The following is a 21544-nucleotide window of genomic DNA, read 5'->3' on the forward strand; positions in this document are numbered from 1 at the left end:
TGTAACTGATTAATTACGTCAATAATCGTGTAACTTTAGTATATATTTTTTTGTTTAATTAATAACTATTCTTGATGGGGTTAATGAGTTACAAACACTGATTACTTCAAAATTAACTTTATTTCTAAGTAAAAATACCGGGAACACATGCAGTCGCTATAATGTCACAGAGCAGAGAGAGAGCATAGATTATACACAGTAAATCAAGGAAGGCACGCAATTTAGAATAACACAGATAATAAATAAATTTACTTTAACACTCCCTTCAAATAAGAGCCTTCCACAAAGAAAATATGAACAAAAAGTTTAAACTTCACTTAAACATAAGTTTAACAAAACAATTTACTTCTTATTATAACAGAACTTAATATTCACCTTTTATTTAACATACCAAATTTACTTTTAATCAACATAAGTCTATCTTGCTATACAATCATTTTAAGTTTTCAAATTTAACATACCAATATTACATTTATTCAACTTAAATCTATATCGGAATACAAACACTTTAAGTTCCTAGATTTGACATACCAATATTACATCTTAACAATTTAAATCTATCTCGGGGTAACGCTTTAGTAAAAATATCAGCAAATTGATGATCTGTACTAACATACTTTAAAGAAATAATCTTTTCATTATATTTTTCTTTCACAAAATTATACTTAATATCAATATGTTTACAGCGTTTATGAAATTCACTATTTTTAATTACATTTATAGCACTTTGATTGTCAATATTTAAACACACAGAACTTTGTTTGTATTCTCCTAAATCACAAAATAATTGTTTTAACCACATTAGTTCTTTGGTGGCCACACAGGCAGCCATAAATTCCGCCTCAGTAGTTGACAAGGCTACACTATGTTGGCGTTGACTGGACCATGTGATGGCAGCTCCACTTTTCATGAACACATAGCCTGTCATGGAACGCCTTGATATAACATCATTAGCATAATCAGCATCGCTATAGCCAATTAAATCTGAGGTCTGTGGCTTACATTGATAGCATAGACCAAAATCAATGGTTCCTCTTAAATATTTAAATATTTTCTTTACAGCATTCCAGTGAGACTCATTATAATTGTGCAAAAACTGACTTACTAGACTGACTGCAAACATAATGTCTGGTCTGCTTACAGTTGCTAGGTGTATAAGTGATCCAACTGCTTCTCTGTATGGTAGGTTGTATGCAGGCATCGTCTCATTTTTCTGTAACTTTACATGAGGATCAGCTGGAACAGAGTTAGGGTTAGCACTGCTCATGTTGAACTTTTCCAACAGTTTTTCAATATATTTACTTTGATGAATAAAAATATGTCTTTTATTTCTTTCTATTTGCATACCAACAAAGTTAGAAGGTGTACAAGTCTTTATGTTAAAGCTTGTTTTCAATTCATCAATTACTTCTTTCAAAATCATCTTATCTTTTGACATTAAAAGACCATCATCCACATAAAGGCATAAATAACATTTAATTTCATTAACTTGACCAATATAGACACACTGATCAGCTAAGCTTTTGACAAAACCAAATTTTTGTAAAACTATATTAAATTTAGTGTTCCAGCACCTAGGAGCTTGTTTGAGGCCATAAAGTGATTTATTAAGTTTACATACAGTATTAGGCAAACATTCTAAGCCCTCAGGTGGAACCATGAATATTTGTTCTTTTAACTCTCCATAAAGAAATGCTGTTTTTATATCAAATTGCATTATTTCTAAATTTTGTTCAGCAGCTATTGATAAAAGTGAACGGATAGAGTCATACCTGACAGTAGGTGAGAAGGTTTCATCATAGTCGATCCCCTTCGTTTGTGCATAGCCTTTTGCACACAGACGAGACTTTTACCGTGGACCTGTTGGCTCATCCTTTATTCTGAATACCCATTTGCATCCAATCACTTTGGCATTTTCAGGTTTCTCAACCAATGTCCATGTCTGGTTTTCACTATGAGATTGTAATTCCTCACTTATTGACATTTTCCACTTCTCAGAATCAGCTGATGTAATTGCATCATTGTAGGTTAAAGGTACATCTAAAATTCCTTCATTATAGCATAAATATGTTCCAAAATCTTTTAATTTAGAGTGCAACTGTTTATTTCTTGGTCTTAATGTTATGTTTGGAACGGGCAGGTTATTAATATTTGTATCTGGTACATAAATACTGTTTGACGATGAGTCATAAGAATCATATTCATCATAATTACTCACTGTGTTTGTGGAACTTGACTTTGTGCTGTCTGAAGGAAGCTCTTCATCTAGAGACTCGTCCTTTGCTTCAGTTAAGTCCACCGGAACATAGTTTCTTGTTACAGTTGATTCTAGGAAGACTGCATCTCTGCTCTTCACAACCAGTCCAGATGTAGGAATGACAAACCTGTAACCCTTGGTATTAGTACAATAACCAGTAAATATTGCTTTCTGTGCTTTTGGATCCCATTTCTTTCTTTTCTCTTTTGGTAGGTGTACCATCGCTTCACATCCAAATACACGTAGGTGACTAACACTTGGTTTATTTCCCGTCCATATTTCTTGAGGAGTTTTATAATCTAATGACTTAGTTGGTATTCTATTTAGTAGATAAGCAGCCGTATGGATAGCTTCCGCCCAGTATCTTTTAGATAATTTTGCATTAAGTAACATACACTTTGCTTTTTCCACTAATGTTCTATTAAGTCTTTCAGCGACACCATTTTGCTGTGGTGTATAGGGCACAGTAGTTTGATGTATGATTCCATTACTTTTTAAAAGATCAGAAATATTCTTATTAATATATTCAAGGCCATTATCAGTGCGGAGACATTTCATTTTACATTCTAATTGTTTCTCTACATGTTGTTTAAATTCTTTAATTTTATCAAGCACCTCTGATTTGTGCTTTAAGAAATAAACAAATACATTTTTTGAAAAATCATCGATAAAAGTGAGAAAGTACTTAGCTCCACCGAGAGATTCTGTCTCCATGGGCCCACATACATCGGAATGCACAAGTTCAAGGAGTTTTGTTGCTCTTGTTCCTTTATTTTTGAAAGGCAACCTTGCTTGTTTTCCTTCTATGCATGTTATGCATGTTAAATTGTTAACACTTTTCTTTAGTACTTTCATACCTTCAGTATTTTCCAATAATTTATCTAAGTCACTGAAATTCAGGTGACCCATACGTTGATGCCACAAATATGCATCATTTTCTTCAACATCAGATATGTAGGCATGCCCATTATACATATTTAGTCGATACATATTGTTCACAGCTGTTGCTGTTGCCACTATAGTTTTATATTTATTCAGAATAACACATCCCTTGTTATTAAATTTGACTTGACCACCATTTTTAATTATTTGGCTCACAGATAATAAATTTGTAGACAGCTCTGGCACATAAAGAACATTCCGAAGCAATACTTTTCTGCACTGACCGGTTTCATCACAAACATCTAGATTTAATTCCCCTGAACATTTCACAGACAAGGATTTATCATTAGCAACTTTGATTGTTTTTATTAATGGGTCTTGTTGATGTGACAAAAAGTCAGCGTTCTTAGTCATGTGCATGGAGGCTCCCGAGTCAACATACCAGGCATCATTCTGTGCAGTTGTCGCAGTAAATACAGCAGCATATGATGAACTACTGGAATTTTGTGATACTTCTTTATTTTTCAATTTGCATTCTGGGCTTTTGTGTCCATATTTATTACAGGTGTAGCACCTAGGTCCTTTAGAATGCCTCTTGAAATTTTTCTGAAATTTTTTGTTAACTGCGAATGCATTTGACTCATTTTCATATGGTCTGACATCCTGTAATAATTTTGCCTTTACAGAATCTGAAGTAATAGTTATGCCTGAGCTTTCAATGGCCATTATCATTGGTTTGTAGCTTTCGGGCAGACCTGAGAGCAACATAGTACCTAGCCACTCGTCGTCCACTTTGAAACCAATGTTTCTGAGTTTATGAGCCGTGTTCATTATTCTGCTTACGTACTCTTCTACATTTTGACATTCAGTTAGTGACGTATTACATAAGTCACGCAGTAGCCCAACTCTGCGTGTCAGCCCAGAGTCATCAAATGTTGAGGACAATTTATCCCAAACTTCTTTGGCGGTGCGAGCCTCTTGGATATGCACATAGTTCGTGGGATCAACTGAGAGGATTATCTTTGTTCTCGCCTTAGTATCTCGTTTTGGATCTGATTCCATGTTAGATTCTATGCAGTCCCACAACTCCTCATGTTGTAGATATGTTTGCATTGCAAACCGCCAAGTTGCATAGTTTTCCCGACCGGATAGCTTTTCAATTAATGCCAATTGGTTGTTTGTTGCCATTTTGTTTGAATTTATTCACTTTCAACACAAAAGTTTGTATTAGCAAAAGTCACGTTGCCGGTTTGAGGTTAAGTTCACATATAATGTTTTGATCACTGATTTTACAACGAGATTTCGCACTTTCCTTGTTTCTGAGCTATCTGGGCCCATAACCTGATGGGGTTAATGAGTTACAAACACTGATTACTTCAAAATTAACTTTATTTCTAAGTAAAAATACCGGGAACACATGCAGTCGCTATAATGTCACAGAGCAGAGAGAGAGCATAGATTATACACAGTAAATCAAGGAAGGCACGCAATTTAGAATAACACAGATAATAAATAAATTTACTTTAACAATTCTACTCAATGTTCATAATGGTGCTCGTATTTTTCTTTCTTGTAGTTGAAAAACCTTACTACAAAACCGAAAGAAAGGAGAAATTAGCTACGTTCCAGGGTGCTCTAAAATCGACAATATTTATCGGACAATGTTTTGGATTGAACCCTGTTATAGGTGCTGGTGACATTGACCCAGCAAAGTTAAGGTAAGACGGTTTCTGTTACACAAGCTTGTATGAGCTTTGTAAGTTTGTATCTATGTTTGTATTAGCCCGTAACCGATTCGTTTAAACTCGATTTTGCCCCACTTAAAAAAAAATATAGAACTCAAAATAAATAATATTCTTGATATACTCCTCATAAAATTACATTTAGTTATTGTCACTGATTGATACGGGAACAAAGTTTGTATTAAGTAAGAGTGCTGCACTAACAAACTATTAAAAAATAGTTACCTACGTATAGAATATTAACTAAAAATAAGTATATTTACCTTATCGCTTACTGATGCATAATATGTATTTGGGAAGTGTACTGCATTTTTCGATAAGGGATTGAAGACTCAGAATGCCATAATATTTTATTGCTGATATTTATTGTCAATATTTTTGAATAACATAATATGTACAATTTCACTCATGTAATGCAGTATCAACCGATCCATCTATACATTATGACCTTTATACCAAACAAAATATAGTGCTTGCTGTGCCGCGCGGTGCCCTGATGAATTCAACATCTAATATTAAGCACGCTGATAGTTCTAAAACTAAATATACTAGATAGGTAGGTACATATTCAAATACTTAGGCGTCGTATAGGTGTATCATCTACGTAATAAAAAATGTATAAAACTTACCTGAATCTCAGCGGTATATTTTATCAAAGTTGAAAAGTTGTTAATGTACATTTTCAAAGTCACTAGAAACATTTTTTAAATGCGTATAATCTCGAATAATATATTATTATAATAATTATTATGTACTCTTTGTTTTGTATTTAGTCTTGTGGCGGGTAAACGACGTCACAATATGAATGTCAGCCACCATAGATTAAAAAAAAGAACAACTGTTTTTTTATTCTTCCCGCCAATTATCTTTTTTTATTTATTTTTTCCAGATTCAAACTATTTTCGGCTCGATGTATTTACAGCATATTATCGATTATTGGACAAAGTATTATGTGTTGTATAAGCATTTTGAACGTAATCGCTTGGTCGGATACATCATTACCATCACTGAGTAAGATTTTTCTCGTTTATCGTTTGGCTTTTATTTAGTAGTATTATTTCAATTTAATTATAAAACACATAATTCCATTCGTTTTTATAAATTAATTTTATTACGCAAGTTAATTATTAAAATACAGGTCAATTTGTTTTGTGCCAAACAAATTAGTACGTTCATGTATAGCGTATAATTATTATTATTTTAAAGTTTAAATTCTTACATATATATTTTGATATCAATTAAAAATTATTAATTACCTATTTTAAAAAAGAAATATTTAAACTGCCGCCAATCTTGCACAAAAAAAGAAAAAACATGCAGCCAATGTTTATGTTCTAAATTTGAATAGGTACAATTTTTAATTTGTAAATTTTTCCTTAAACATTTCAGTTCCCGTGGTGTTCAACAGTTCGAATTGCATAACGACAATTTTATTTTTTCGTCTGGCAATCAAATGGCCCAAATTGTGTCAGTACATCGGCAGGATTGAAGCGGTAAATCCGAATATAGATGGTGCATTCATATCAAAATGTAATTTGTCGTGCGTTATTGTTTTGACTTTGGCTTTGGGTAAGCTTTATTACAATTTTTATCAATTTGTGAATACACCTGAAAAATATTATAAATGAAAAGTTAACATTTTTTATTGAAGGACAAAGTTGGATAAAACGCTTAAGCATTTAATTTCTAAAAATAGAATATAATATTTGCGAATCTGTCTCAAGAAAATACTATGACGGTACTTTTTAGAATAATTTTATTTGCCGTAAGCTTTCTACGCTAAGCAGTTTTAAAAGTTTGTATGTATGATGTATCTAATATTTAATATGTTTTCAGTGGAACACATATTATCAGATCTTTCAAAGATTATTTCCGTGGTAGACTGCCATCCCAACAAGAATAAATATGGAGCATTCATAATGAGCAGTTTTCCATGGATTTTCACGTTTTTGGAGTACAATGACTTTTTAGGAGTATGTTCTCAGGTAAGATTCTCTTACTTTAATCTATACTAATTTTATAAGGAGGAATTATTTTTATGTAACTACCTATGTTTGTAACGAATTAGCTCGAAAAGTAAAACCTACTGGACGGATTTGGGTGAAACTTTACGGGAATATAAATTATTCATCAGATCAGCACATGAGCTATATTACCTATAATATGTTTTGCCGTGTGAAACCGCGATACAAAGCTAGTATAAATATAATAATGAACCAGTATAAAAATATAAGTAGTAAGATTTTATTTATTCCAGATAATAAACATACAATGCACGTTCAATTGGAACTTTTCTAATTTGTTTGTAATTTGTGTGAGTATTTATTTGACCTCGAGATTTGATCAAGTGAATAAGAAGATATTGGCCGTCAAAGGGAAGGTACACATTTTATTACTAGCTTCTACCCATGGGTTTACTCGCGTGGTACTTCTACGAAAGTACCTATTTAACAAGCCAATATTAACTTCACATGTATGTTTGTATTTAAACGGCTCATTTTACATTTACACTCGATTTGAGCCACTTATAGCGGACAGATACTTTAATTCAAACTTTGTTGACGTACCTTGAGGTTCAGTATTTCAGTAACAAACAATACAATCATTTCATGAGTTTATCTCATAAAATCGTGTTTTTAGTACCATTATTTTATAAAGATATTTTACCTGATTTTGTACATATATTTATGTGGATTTTAGGTTGTACCAACGAATTTTTGGCGTAATGTAAGAGAGGAATATAATCGCACTATAAATATGGTCAGACGAGTGAATGACGTCATTGGAGGCATTATATTTATTTCATATACAAATAATTTGTTTTTCATATGCGTACAGTTGTTTTATACGCTCTCGTAAGTAATTTTCCGAATACAAGTAAGTATTTAATTTGTTGGTATTTAAAAATCTTCTAGATATCTTAAACTTAGATATTTATAAAAAATTGTGCATCTAACTTGAAGCTTTGATTTAATTACTCATCACACAATTCGTATTATTAACCGACTTCAAAAAAAAGGAGGAGGTTATCAATTCGGCCGGTATGTTTTTTTTTATTATGTATGTACACAGATTACTCCGAGGTTTCTGAACCGATTTACGTGATTCTTTTTTTGTTCGATGCGGGATGGTGTCGAATTGGTCCCATAAAAATTTTATTCGGATAGGCCCAGTAGTTTTTATTTTATGAGCATTTTTGTCTGTATTTGTAAATGTTTCAAGTGCAAGTTTGAAGTCGGTTGTTTTTAACGCAGTTATCTACTTGTTTTCGTATATTATTTCGTATTCGTACATTCGTACAATCATTAAATAAATAGATTTAATATTTTATTCCTTATTATTTAGCGAAGGAATCTCCGCAATACCATCATGCCATCCCGAAAGCCATGATCAAAGGTAAGGGTTGCCAAAATTATAATATTACGTAGGCACCTTATACCAACTATATTTCAGCTCCATTTATACGAGAAAAGAATACACCAATAATTGATTAACAAATTGTATAATAACAATACCTAATCGTACCAATACTCTTATTGTTTCATTTAAATTCTCAAAATGCACTGCAAATACATTGCGCTTCATCTTATTTTCTGAAATTTCACAAACACCACCAAAATATATGGAGCAGTAACAACTCTATCACATACACAACAAAACACTACATTCCCGCAATGTTCCTAATACATTGCGTGTTTTCTATCCACATATAGGCCGCTAAAAGGTTACGAGCAAGCAGTGTACTTCATGTACTCGTTCAGTTTCCTCGTCGTTCGATCTCTAGTGGTTTCCTTGGTGGCTTCCCGAGTGCATTCAGCTAGTAAGGAACCGGCGTACGCTTTGTATGATATTCCACCGGCTATGTACTGTGTTGAGGTAAGGCTATTCTATTTATATTGTATTTACTATAAAAATGACTTACCTACTAACTTTTTCATGGGGCTAGTTTTCTGCTATATAAAAATAACTATGCAGCTTGCGTTTTCTGCATATTATATAATACTAGCTTTCCGCCCTCGGCTTCGCCCGCGCAGTCAAAGAAAATCCCGCATAGTTCCCGTTCCCGTGGGATTTCCGGGATAAAACCTATCCTATGGCCCGGGGTAAAAAGTAGCCTATGTCCTTTCTCGGGTATCAAAATATGCCACCAAAAACATAAATGTAAAAATTGGAGCCGAGTTCAATCGTTGACTTAATTTGCCAAAAAAGAAATGAGATCTAATTAATGTGTGCCAAGTTCTGCAGACAGTCCAGAATTTTATTTACAAAGATGTATTAAGTTCTTAGGTTGACTGAAAACTCAATTGTTTTATTTTCCCTTAGAGAACAATGTTTATTCCAAAATATAACTTTTTTAATTTGAATAATATAATTATTTTCACAAAGCAAACAACTAATGACCTATTGAACCCCATAATTTGATGAGGCTAGTTTTTAGAACCTCACAAAATATAAACAGTATGTAAAACTAGCCTCATCAAATTATGGGGTTCAATAGGTCATTAGTTGTTTGCTTTGTGAAAATAATTATATTATTCAAATTAAAAAAGTTATATTTTGGAATAAACATTGTTCTCTAAGGGAAAATAAAACAATTGAGTTTTCAGTCAACCTAAGAACTTAATACATCTTTGTAAATAAAATTCTGGACTGTCTGCAGAACTTGGCACACATTAATTAGATCTCATTTCTTTTTTGGCAAATTAAGTCAACGATTGAACTCGGCTCCAATTTTTACATTTATGTTTTTGGTGGCATATCATTACTTTTTGTACAGAAAATTACTCTGCAAATTTGATTTACTTTATGAATATAATACTTTTTATACACGATTTTTTTTTATATATTTTTTCTTGCGGTTTCTTTGTATTATTTTCTATATTTTCTTGTATGTTATGAATGTCAGCGCACATTGCCCCGTCATTATCTGCAATTTTTTAAACTCGTTTTTTGTTTAAAAGATTACATGATTTTCTAAACATCCAGCGTGAATTTGTACACATACTATTACAAAGATGCAAAGATCGTTGTAGAAGAATCGTCGCCTTACTCCATGACGTTACGGTATTGCCATGACGCGATTTTGAAATTTTACTCTAAACGCGCCTAAAGATGCTTCACTTATATTAATATTACGCAAATGAAATCATTCCGACCTTCGACGAAGCCTTCTTCCATTACACTGAAATTAAAACTAAACTAAACACTCATAAATAAAGAATAAATAAATGTGAATATGTAAAATTGTATATTATTGTTACCTGTATGAGCAATATTTTTATTACAATTTTCTTTTATTTTACGTTTAATAACAGTTTTGAATAAAGAAATCATGCAATCGAAGTAATCCGCCCTAGCGATACTAGCGCGAGTGAGTGTGATGTCAGAGGCGCATCGAATCTACAGATGTTTCGCGCTAAAATATGTAAACTTCAATAATCTATATCTCAGTCATTTATTGATGGATTTCAAAATTTTTTTCGGCCACTGACTAGTTTTGATCTATTTTTTAAGACTAGTAAGGTGAATATAATATTTTCTATTTTTATAAACTTTTCCATTTTTCCATACAAACAAAATTAATGTCATTGAAAAAAAAATTAAATACAGATAAATTCAGTATTTTCTGATTTTTTCCTTTGTATACTCACTATTACCTAGTTGATTACAAAATTTGAACTTTCTAGGTCATCTGGAAGTGGGTTAGGTTTTGTATATGTCTATAAGTCAGTCAGTCTTAAAAATTGCGATTTTTGGATATTAATATCTACGCAACTGTTTAATCTGTATTTATGAAATTTAAGGTTCTTGTTTATCTTGAGGTCCTCTTGATATGTACCAAATTTGGTTTATTTAACTTAAATAGTTTTCGAGTTATTAGGGGGTGAAAAGTGGCTCGAAATGGTTCGTGTAAATATACACACGGCTGCTGCTCGCCAGTTCTCTTCGCTTGAACTCGGCTTGACACGCTGCCGCGTGTCTAGATCTCTATACCAAATTTCATGCAAATTGGTTCAGTAGTTAAGGCGTGATTGAGTAACAGACAGACAGACAGAGTTACTTTCGCATTTATAATATTAAGTATGGATTTACAATTATTTTTCCGACTAAGTTCAGAATTAGCACCTACCTTTACAAAATGTAACAAACAATTTAGTTGATAAAATTTTATCCGAATCAATTTGCTAACAATGACCAACAAATTAAAATAGCAATATCACCAGTTGTATTTGTATCTGCCTAAGGTATCTGCAATTCATTTTTATTCAAATACCTACTTAGTTTCAAGAAGCTGTTAAAATAAGTCAGATTTCGGATATACTTAGGTAGTCACAGTAATAAGTAAATTCCAAAATATTTTAAATTTGTACAATGTTTTACGTATAGAAGTATTTTCAGATACAGTAGTTATTATTAACTTAACAAATATCACTACACGAGCATTGAATTTGTAGCATCTAATGTGCAATACTCGACAAATAAATCTTATTTTATGTTACCTGAGTTTCGTTATTATGGCATGATACGAGGTAGATAAATCATATAGTTTATTATAAATATTATCGAGGTTTAAAGTTTGCTATTTCTTTCTTCGTTTTTGTTACTCTTTTAGAAAGTTTCATCATGCGTAATAAATTGATTTTATTATTGAAGCTTTATAAATTTCATTGTAAAGTATTTTAATAAAAATATATTTAAAAATAAAGTTTATATATTTTATTATTAGTATTTGTAGTTTTAAAAGTTATAGCATGGTATATCAAAACATTTAATAAAAAAAAAAAAGAAAATGTTTAAACATAATGGATTTAATGTAATCCTGAAGTTATAAAACCAATGAAATATTTTAAAAGTTTCGATATTTATGGAAGTAAAGCATTTTAAATGTTAACGTACACAAGCAAATGAAATTCTGTCTATTTAAAACTATTAGAGCTAATACCATAGATAATACTGTATATAATATAAGAAGCTAATACAGCAATACGTTAACCAGAAAATGCATACGTTATTTTTTATATTTTATTTTTCCAGGTACGAAGGTTTCTAGACCAAATTCATAGCGATTCCGTTGCGTTGAGTGGATTCAACTATTTCCAGATCAAACGGGGACTAGTTCTAACTGTAAGATATATATTTATTTATTTTTTGTGTGAAAATGCAGGTAGGAGAAAAATATAGGTGCAGGATTTTGCATAGAGTGAACTATTGAGGGTTCCTGTAAAGTTATGTGTGTAAAATACTGCTTTTTACAAACATTACAAATAAATTACAATATATCTGTGAAACCGTTAAATTGTAAACTGGGGATGTACAAAAAATACAACTTTTCGATAGTTTGCAATCCAACGAGTTTGCTTTTAATCTAATTAGTTTACAATCTTTTACCGCAGTAGGTATTACAGTATTTCCTATTTTTCTTTTCCTTCCTAAAGGATTGATACTATGCTTTTACGGATCACAATTTTTCTACAGTTCAATTATAATTAGAGAGAGAGTGAGGTAGATTATAATCTAACTAAATATTTTACAATTTTACGGTAACATATCAATAGATATATTTTGTCCACAGATCGCGGGCACGATAGTTACATACGAGCTCGTACTACTACAGTTTGGCTCCACTCCAGACGCAAAATGACTATGGACATAATACTGTTGGACTGTTCTTACTCAGCGCTTTGTTACAGTGAATTTGATTTGCGTTCTGTTTGTTTGTAGAAGTTAACTGTTAGTGATGAGATTATGTGACATTTATCGTTGTCTTTGATTTGTTCTTTATTAAATTCGAGTATTTTTTATCAGTACATAGTTACCTATAAGTTGTGTATAATGAGAACACTTAAATTAAATAGCGTATTTAACTTAAATTTTAGTAAATCTAATAGAATTAATAAATTAAATAATTAGTTACCTGCCATAAAGAGCCATAAGTCATAACTATGTCATAACCCTAAAATTACTCTTCCTGATCTTACCCTATTCTTAATGCTTTAATAAGAACACCAAAAATATAACAGGAAAAAGAAATTAGAAGGCCTACAAGCTTTTAATAAGTGTATAAAAATTCAACGTTACAATAACTTTAAAATCTGTTTTAATGACGATGTATAATTAAAACAAATCGAAATATCACAACTTCGATATTCCCTGAGGGACCCTGACCTCAACTTTGAGTATTATATATTCAAAACGATAAAATATGCAGGATTCCTAATTAAGGCGGAAGTTGATGACTGCCATCAATCAATGGCTGTTTCCGTGATCAATCATATCGGAATTTAGGAATAAAATATTAATCTGAATATGTAACAAAACTAAATTTTCACCAAACTTCGCTTAGTGATAGAAAACTCCCATAGGAATAAGTCTTACCTCGGTAAAACAGATTATGTATATTTCTCTGGCATCATAACAGCTATCATCAAAAACAAAAATCATATAATAAAGTCGCTCTATTACCGCGTGAAAGAATGTCAAACAAACATACTTTTTCTTTTATTATATTATATGTAAAGATAGTTGAGAGCAGTGGTGGCTCAGTGGTGAGACCTCGGACTTCGAATCGATAAGTCCGGGGTTCGAGACCAGGCGAGCGCGCAGGAATTAAATTGATTTTTCAATTTATCTGCGCATGTTGTAACATCACCACTGCTCGAACGGTGAAGGAAAACATCGTGAGGAAACCGACATGTCGAAGAATTAAAAAGTTCGACGACATGTGTCATCCGCCAACACGCACTTGGCCAGCGCGATGGATTATGGCCTGTACCCTCATAGGAGGCCCGTGTCCCAGCAGTGGGAACGTTTATGGGCTGATGATGATGATGATGAAAGATAGTTATGATATTGATCCCCATACATTATAAAGATACAATGATATTGATCAGTACTAGAAAACTTTCCGGAAAGTTTGTAGTTGTTTCATACTTTTTGAAATCTGAAAACAATAGATTTTCATATTCACTGCTTGTTTGTGTTGTTTTTGTTGTGATAAGGAGAATACAAGTGGATTATCAATATTTTAATGGAACTAGTGAAGTACCATATTCACAACCCTATTTATAAAGTTGCCTGCACTTTATAACTAGCTCATAGCTATTGACGAAATCCCCAAAATACGTACCTCACCGCAATAATATGAAAATTAATGGCCCATAACCGGGGTCGATGGCCAAACCATGTAACGCGTATGCAAAACGTTAAGACCCCATGTTATCTTTATTATGGGTGATGTTAGAACGGTCTGTTTATTGACTCCTAGTTTCAAACAATTTACTATAGTGTTGTGTGGTGTAAGGTATAGAATTTTGCGGTATTATTGTTTGAAGATAAGTGGTATTACGATTTTATACATAAGTCTGATAGTAAACAACCGTTCATGACCATTTGCCTAAGCCATTTGCAGAGTCTCACACCTGAATAGATTGACAGTTATAAGAAAGGATTAAGGAGTAGACTGAAAGGAAAAGATTGAAAAGGTACCTAAGAAAAAAGATACAGGTATGCAGATTTTTTTAGATTATGTGCTTAACTAAACTGATTTAGTTGTCGTTAATATGCCTTTCAGTGTACACTCGGAAACATTTCTTATGGTGTTCTAAATAATTTAGAACACCATTTAGTATCTTGTAAAAATCTCTAGTCTTCTGTAACATAGAGTTCATGTTTAGGTAGGGTTCACAATACAGCTTTTATCGGGTTAAATTCGTGTTGTTAAGCTCAAAGTTTTGTTCAACTTTCTAAAGTCCATTTGGGCTCGTGAACTGTCCACTTTTCAGGCTTTTGTTTCTACTTTAATGAGATTTAAGTTAGGTTTAAATTAAGTTATAAAGGTCTTTGAGGAAAGATGTGTGTTGTGTAACAGTTTTAACGGTTCTTTTGTGATAAGATTAACTAATATTGTGCTGTAGCTTTGCGTGTGGTTAAACATCAGGTAATAATTTTGTCATACATATTATACTCTAAATTTCTGTTGTAATTAAAACCATAATAATGTGTATTCTATACTTCTGTAATGTATTATTTCAATGCTATACATCAATCTTAACCAAATCACAAAGTAAAGGTAACCTACCTACGTATTCAATTATTTTACAGATAAGGTAAAATAAATTTCATACTTGAGAAAATGGTTTCTCATTTTCATTACTCAACCATCCCACTTAGATAGAATTATTATTTGATTCTATTACCCTATCGTTAGCAAATTGTTTCCTTTCTTCCATTATCTATAATGCACAAACACGTTAATATTTCATAGGAAATTAACTATCCGAAACGTATAAATAATTCCGACGGTAAATATATCAATTTATTCGTGATATTTTGCATTTTTATTGCGTTATAAGAAATCATTAATTTTAATGTTGCATTAAAAATGAACCTTAGGTACATGGTAAGTCTAGTTTAGAGTATATTTTAATTATCCGTCCAATCGTTTTTTTTCTAGTCTGATACGATCAGTCCTAAACGAAAATTGTTTTGACGAAAATTAAAATAAGTTAGATTTCGAATCCGTATGTAATTTCTTAAAAAAAAAATACATTTTTTTACATTTAAGAATGGAGCTTGCTAGAAGTTATTATGAGAGATTAAATCGGTCTAAATATTAAAGGTCTTATGTTAAGGCAATCACGTTAATTTAATTTCTCAGATACAAAATAAACTAAAAACTAAACTAAATAACATATATAAATATATTTTAGAAGACAAGAGAAACATTATCCAGTGAATTGTCAAGCAATATTTTGAAACGAAGCTCTTTCCGCCACCAATATTGGGTTTTCGCCGCGAGTAGAGAAAATACAGGTTCCAATAAATAAATTCTCACATAGTGAAGTGAGAATTTATAGTAAAACTATAAATAACCAAACAAACCAATAACTTTAGGGAAATTCCTACCGTTTTTTTTATTATTATTAATATTATAGACTGTGTAGTGTGTACTATGTATATCTAGTATATTATTAAAATATGTATGATTTATTAAAATGATTTATCACTTGAATTTACCACAAACATACTTCTAAACCGAGCAATGGATTTTTATTTTAAGTTTTAAAGACCACAATTATTACTCTTCAATTATTATTATTACTCACAATTTCTAATCACATAATATAGCCATTTTATTTTAATAAACTATCTTTCTTTCTCTTCTTTCTTTCTTTTTAACCGCATAATCGCATAAACGCATAGTCCAAATTTAGATAAACAATTCAATTTTAAACCCCTGCTAATAAATTTTCCGCCAAATGTAGTGAAAACTTGATTTTCTCGTATCTAATATCGGATCGTACAAAACGTGCAAGATCCAGCATCTGCGGCATTGGGGCGGACGAAATTGGAAGATTTACCCGGCTCTGTGCAGTAAACCAACAAAATTAAATTCACTTAAAACTATGGCTGCTATGCAAATGAAGCTTGTTTGATTTTGTTTGGTTTTTTAAATTATGGCTCAGAATCTGGTGCTTTGACACATATTTTGGGTACAATTCTTGGCCTCTGGATTCGATAATAGAGTTATTTTTGAAAAGGCCGATTGGATTGCCAATGGAAATGTAGTAAGTGGTCTACGAAATAATGATTTATTTCGTAGACCACATTTCGTAGCAACGTTTCGTAGACACCTAGTAATAGTTCCCAAAATATTCGATCCTATATTATATTTGTGTAATACATTTGTAGAATTAGGTTTCGCTTCTGTTATAGTAGAACGTTTACTATAAACGATCTTCCAAAACCTTTCGGAAATGAACCAGCATTTATATATTTTATAAAACTGGTATGTCCAAAAAGCCCCTTATAGCGCGCGCTTTACCCGCCAATTATTGTTTACTAAATCTTCATACTTTTAAAGTCTGGGACGTTTAAAACCGATCTTTAATTGAGTCTTTTTTACCAGACGGTTACAGATACAGTACATGTATTTATTGTGTTTCAGTATCCTTATAAATCCACCTAAGCATCTAATTATTTGCACACCAACATTAAAAATGGCGTCAACATGTAACCAGTAAATAAATATTTAAACGGACAGAAGAAATTACCCTTTACAGCTATAAATTAGGGAGACAACGATCCGAAATTTACTGAATACTTCTTTATACAATGAAAGGGCTGTGTCTGGAGGTAAACCTTCGATTCTAAACATAATATTTTTTCGCAAGAAAGGGCCCGTTTTCTTATATTGAGGGGTTCTGTATAATTCTTAAGAAATGGGTTGAAAAAATAGTTAAAAAAAAAACTAAAAAGATGAATAGTCAATAATGAACATTTTCGACATTCAATTGCTCGCTTTTATCCTTAATTTTTTTTTCTTGCATTGTGGTTCGCATTTTCATGTTTTCTTTCTCTAGACTTGTTTCAGCTCCAGACTTCGCTTACTTTACTTAGCAAGGAAAACCTAATATACAACAGCTTTTGTTTGTATATTGAGTTCCAAAATTATTATATAAAATATATTTTTGCGTAATTGAATAGCAGATATGGTTAAATCAAAGGACATTAAATTTTTCAAAATATGATCTTTATATTAGTTTGAATACCGCGTAAAACCGCACTCATAAACTATCTTTATATTCGAATAGCTTCATTAATTTTATATTCCAATAAATGTTTACAACGCTAAACCCATTTTGCACTTATATTAATCGCTATAAACATGCACATGTCAACATTCTCATGAAGCACTCATGAAATATAGTTTAAATTCATAGATTCGATATATTCGATATGATTCATAAAGTTTTATGCGTCTGCTATGAAAGAATCTAAACAGGGATAAGTTTTATTAGTAAATATTTTTGCAAATGGTGTTTAAAATAGATGCATTTATCGATAATGAAGTTTATGTGTTGATAAAATGTGAAAGTTTGGTTTAATTGTAATAGCTTGTAAATACGTATTGTATAAATTTGTTGTGGTTCATTGTCTGTTTCATTAGTCTTCATTTGTTTGACACAATAATATCACATAATATCGACCGCATGATTATTAAATAAAAATGTGATACTTACCTGTAAATTTCTTCATAAAGCAATAATAAGTTTATTTTATATATTTTCTCGTTCGCTACGTATAGCTACGCTCGCTCGAAATAGTTCATCCCTTTTTTCAAGCATTGGGAGATGATCTTTTCAAGTAAATTTTCTTTTTAAAAACACTAGTATTAATAATAGAAAAACCTCATTTACGCGGAAACAGTGGAACGCAGATACAGATATATTCAGTACTAGCTGTGCCCGCGACTTCGTCCGCGTGAAATAGTGACTGCATAGTAGTTACTAGTTACTAATTAACTTAATTATTGAGTAAACACGTACTACCATAAATAATTAAAAGAACTGATAGTAAAATTTATAACCGAACTGAGCTAAAAAATAAAAAAAATAAATGCCTAATTAATTTTCTATGTATTTCTTTTAAATTATGTCATATTATTTTTAAGCACCAGGGGGGAGGCGAGCAAATTTCTTCCTTCCTTGTATGGATGTTATTAACAATGTATCTATCGTGCAGCAACTGATCAGCTTAATCGATACTCAGTTTTTATCAAATCCAGCACCAAATCCAAATCAGATCTTTCCTGTCTCCGCCTGTAGTAACTAAACCGTTTAGACCGTTTAGACCGCAACGAAGAAAAGTGCGTAGAAAAAGGAATAAATAATTTCACAAACTTCCCGACGATCTTTAAAAATAAATACCATTTTAGATATTTATAAAAAAAAAACAAAGTCGTCGGGGATACCTATATACCTCTATAAATATTTTTTTTTATAATGGTACTTAATTTTTAAGATCGTCGGGAAGTTTGAAAAATGATTTATTCCTTTATCTTCGTTGCTTTGGGATATTTTTTTAATTTTTAAATTTTTAAACTTCGGTTTCTTATTTTCATGTAATATTTTCAAGTGAGCGAGACCGAACTATCAAATGTACCTCCATATTACATTCCTACATCATATTGAATTGGGCCGTAACCGTGTCCAAGTTGTAATGGACCACAGTGGCAAAAGAAGTGGTATATTTAGGAAAAAAAAATTCCAAGGGCCAGGCCTATGTTCATATGCCCCGCTTGAGTATATTATTTGACCACATTCGATTATGGGAACTATATTTTCTATCACCAAAATTTATATTTGTCATCAAGTTGTATCACCTAATAAATAGATCTATCACCACGAAATATTTTCGTTCTCAGATAAACAAAAATTGTTCCCAGGTATGAATTATCAAATTAATGTTAATATATGTGTAAAATAAGAGATTACAACAAAATTATATTGCATTACATGAATATAAACTTCGTTCTTATAATAACAGTTTTGTTACTTAAATAATAGCTCTGTGCTCAGAATGGTAGATCTGTCACCAAATAAATCGATTATCGATCCCTGACTGTGACTCCTTTTTATTTGATATTTTGTCACCAATACAGTAGTAACATTTTATTTCGTTCAGATATTAAATAAATAGTATTCGTTACCAATTTAATACATCAATTTATAATTTTAATGAAAAAATGATCAAAGGGGCGGAGACAAATTGGGTAGTCAGCCTCAACGATGGGTAGTCAGATTATTCAGTGGTTATTATTTTTAAGAATAAATATTGATTATTTTAACTTTAATTAAGTGTTATAATTACTATTCTGCTAGCCATAAGCCAGCTATTTTAAACCAGCGCTGATTGTTCAGTGGTAATTATTTTAAACAATAAAAATTGATTATTTTGACTTTAATTGTTTTATTTACTACTCTGCTAAAAATTTTATTTTAATATAATTTATATTTTACACTACCAGTGGAAATTTAGAACCTTGGGAGTCTAGTTAAGTAGCAGAATCTTTTGGTTGAAACGATGACGATGACAACCCTAATTTTTTATTTGAACTTAATGCAATTTTCTAGTTACATAATATGATTTATTGGTGATCTCTTTAAATTAGTTTGCTTAAATACATATTAGGACACACCTATTATACATACAAAAACATTTATTTGGTACTAGACCTTATATCTCAGGATTTTAGGTGATTTATTGTGGAACTGATTTTGCATTGTTTGGTGACTACATTTTGGTGACAGATCTACTATTTTGAGGACAAACCCTATAATTTAAGAAACACAAATCTAATTAAATTGGTGATAGCTTAAATGATACCCTTCGATTATTGTTCATTTCCACTTTTACCGCTGTAATCTAATAAATGGATTAACCGAATTGGATAAAAATATAACTAACTGTACTTCACCCGTTATGCACTTTCATTTGATATTTGACAATATTCGTTTTTTTCATTCCCACTTTTACCCATACATAGGTATAATAAATGGATGAAGCGATTTTGATTAAATATGTCTAATTAATTAATTATACTTTACACGTCATGCCCTTTCATTTGATATGTCACTTGAGTATATTTGACAAAATTCATTTTTTTATTACCACTTTTATACCTATATCAAATAAATGGATGAACCGATTTAGATAAAATTTGACTTATTGTTACTTTCATTTGGTCGTTCACTTTCATTTCACTTTTACCCCTATATACCTAGATATAATAAATGGATGGATGAACCTATTTTGATACACTTTATCTAAGAACCAGCGTCTGAAAATATGCTGCCTAACAAAAAAACCGAATCAAATTCGGATTACCTGTTAGCGAGCTACGGTAGCACAAACATATATTATACACATATAGTTGTCAAACACTCATCACCCATCTTTTTGCGTCCGGAGTTAAAAATATAATACGACATAATTTAAAGGACATTTTATGTATAAAATTTACCTAGAAAAAAACATAATTCTAATTTGACCCCTTCCCCCCTACCACTTCAGCTTACCCCACTCCCCCCCCCCACCCTTGGGGACTTTCGATATGATCACCTGGACATTTATAGGAATAACTGTAACAGATAACTTATATCGTACACTGTACAGTGTACAATAAATAGAATGCCTTAGCAAATGTTCGCCGTGAATACTTAAATGGTCATAACTTTTTTGTTTACGAACCGATTGACATGAAATAAACACTAAATGTTAAATGAAGATTACTCCAATATACTAGTGAAAACCGCATCTAAATCGGATAAGCCGTTTCTGAGATTAGCGTGCACGAACATACAGACAAACAGACAAAAATTTTTTTAACTACAGTTTTGGGTTTGGGATCTAACAGTGGGAATAACACCTGCTAATTTTTTTTTCCATATTATCATTGTACAGACACCGCTTTTCTAGAATTTTATTATATGTATTGATGATGATGATAAGATACATGATATTTAAATCTGACTTGTTGCCAGATTATTCAAAAATTGCGTAGTTTTCAGTATTCAGATGTCTGCACGAGCCTTTGAAAATTATATCAATATACACCAAAAAACTTTGCTAGCGCGACTCAATTCCACTCAACAGCGCGTAGGGACATCTATCTTCACTGAACAAAGTTACTCGTGTCGGTATATTTTCCTCTATGTTGTTATTGAGATGATTTCTGTATGTGTGTTTAAATAAACGTGTTCTTAAATTTTAAATTGTTAATAGGTCAGGTGAAGTATCCATAACATAGATAATCCCACTAAAAAAAGTTATGACACAATTTTACATTTATATGTTAGGTTACCCTCTTGTCAAAACCATT

At 31.5% G+C, this 21544-nt stretch overlaps 2 protein-coding genes across 2 annotated transcripts; one reads left to right on the forward strand and one right to left on the reverse strand.

Moving 5' to 3' along the window:
* Positions 1–101: 101 nt before the first annotated feature.
* On the reverse strand, positions 102–1842 carry LOC123703499 (secreted RxLR effector protein 161-like). The gene is made up of 2 exons (XM_045651528.1): positions 1773–1842; positions 102–1236 (listed from the first exon to the last, which is right to left on the reverse strand). Exons 1-2 carry the CDS (start codon positions 1822–1824, stop codon positions 509–511), a joined length of 780 nt encoding a protein of 259 aa, XP_045507484.1. The 5' UTR covers positions 1825–1842; the 3' UTR covers positions 102–508.
* Positions 1843–4687: 2845 nt separating this feature from the next.
* Positions 4688–12552, forward strand: LOC123700464 (gustatory receptor for sugar taste 64e-like). The gene is made up of 10 exons (XM_045647682.1): positions 4688–4857; positions 5771–5892; positions 6271–6450; positions 6718–6866; positions 7139–7261; positions 7582–7736; positions 8227–8277; positions 8595–8757; positions 11917–12006; positions 12455–12552. Exons 1-10 carry the CDS (start codon positions 4688–4690, stop codon positions 12521–12523), a joined length of 1272 nt encoding a protein of 423 aa, XP_045503638.1. The 3' UTR covers positions 12524–12552.
* Positions 12553–21544: the final 8992 nt, after the last annotated feature.

The sequence above is a fragment of the Colias croceus genome, chromosome 2 (genome assembly GCF_905220415.1).
Source record: "Colias croceus chromosome 2, ilColCroc2.1".
Classification (NCBI taxonomy): Eukaryota; Metazoa; Arthropoda; class Insecta; order Lepidoptera; family Pieridae; genus Colias; species Colias croceus.

Coding starts and splice junctions, on each gene's coding strand:
- LOC123703499 (XM_045651528.1), bottom strand. CDS start 1,824: ATGCACAAACGAAGGGGATCGACTATGATGAAACCTTCTCACCTACTG. Junction 1,237..1,772: donor ACCTTCTCACCTACTGTCAG/GTATGACTCTAT, acceptor ACTCTGTTCCAG/CTGATCCTCATGTAAAGTTA.
- LOC123700464 (XM_045647682.1), top strand. CDS start 4,688: ATGGTGCTCGTATTTTTCTTTCTTGTAGTTGAAAAACCTTACTACAAA. Junction 6,867..7,138: donor TTTTAGGAGTATGTTCTCAG/GTAAGATTCTCT, acceptor TATTTATTCCAG/ATAATAAACATACAATGCAC. Junction 7,262..7,581: donor TATTGGCCGTCAAAGGGAAG/GTACACATTTTA, acceptor TGTGGATTTTAG/GTTGTACCAACGAATTTTTG.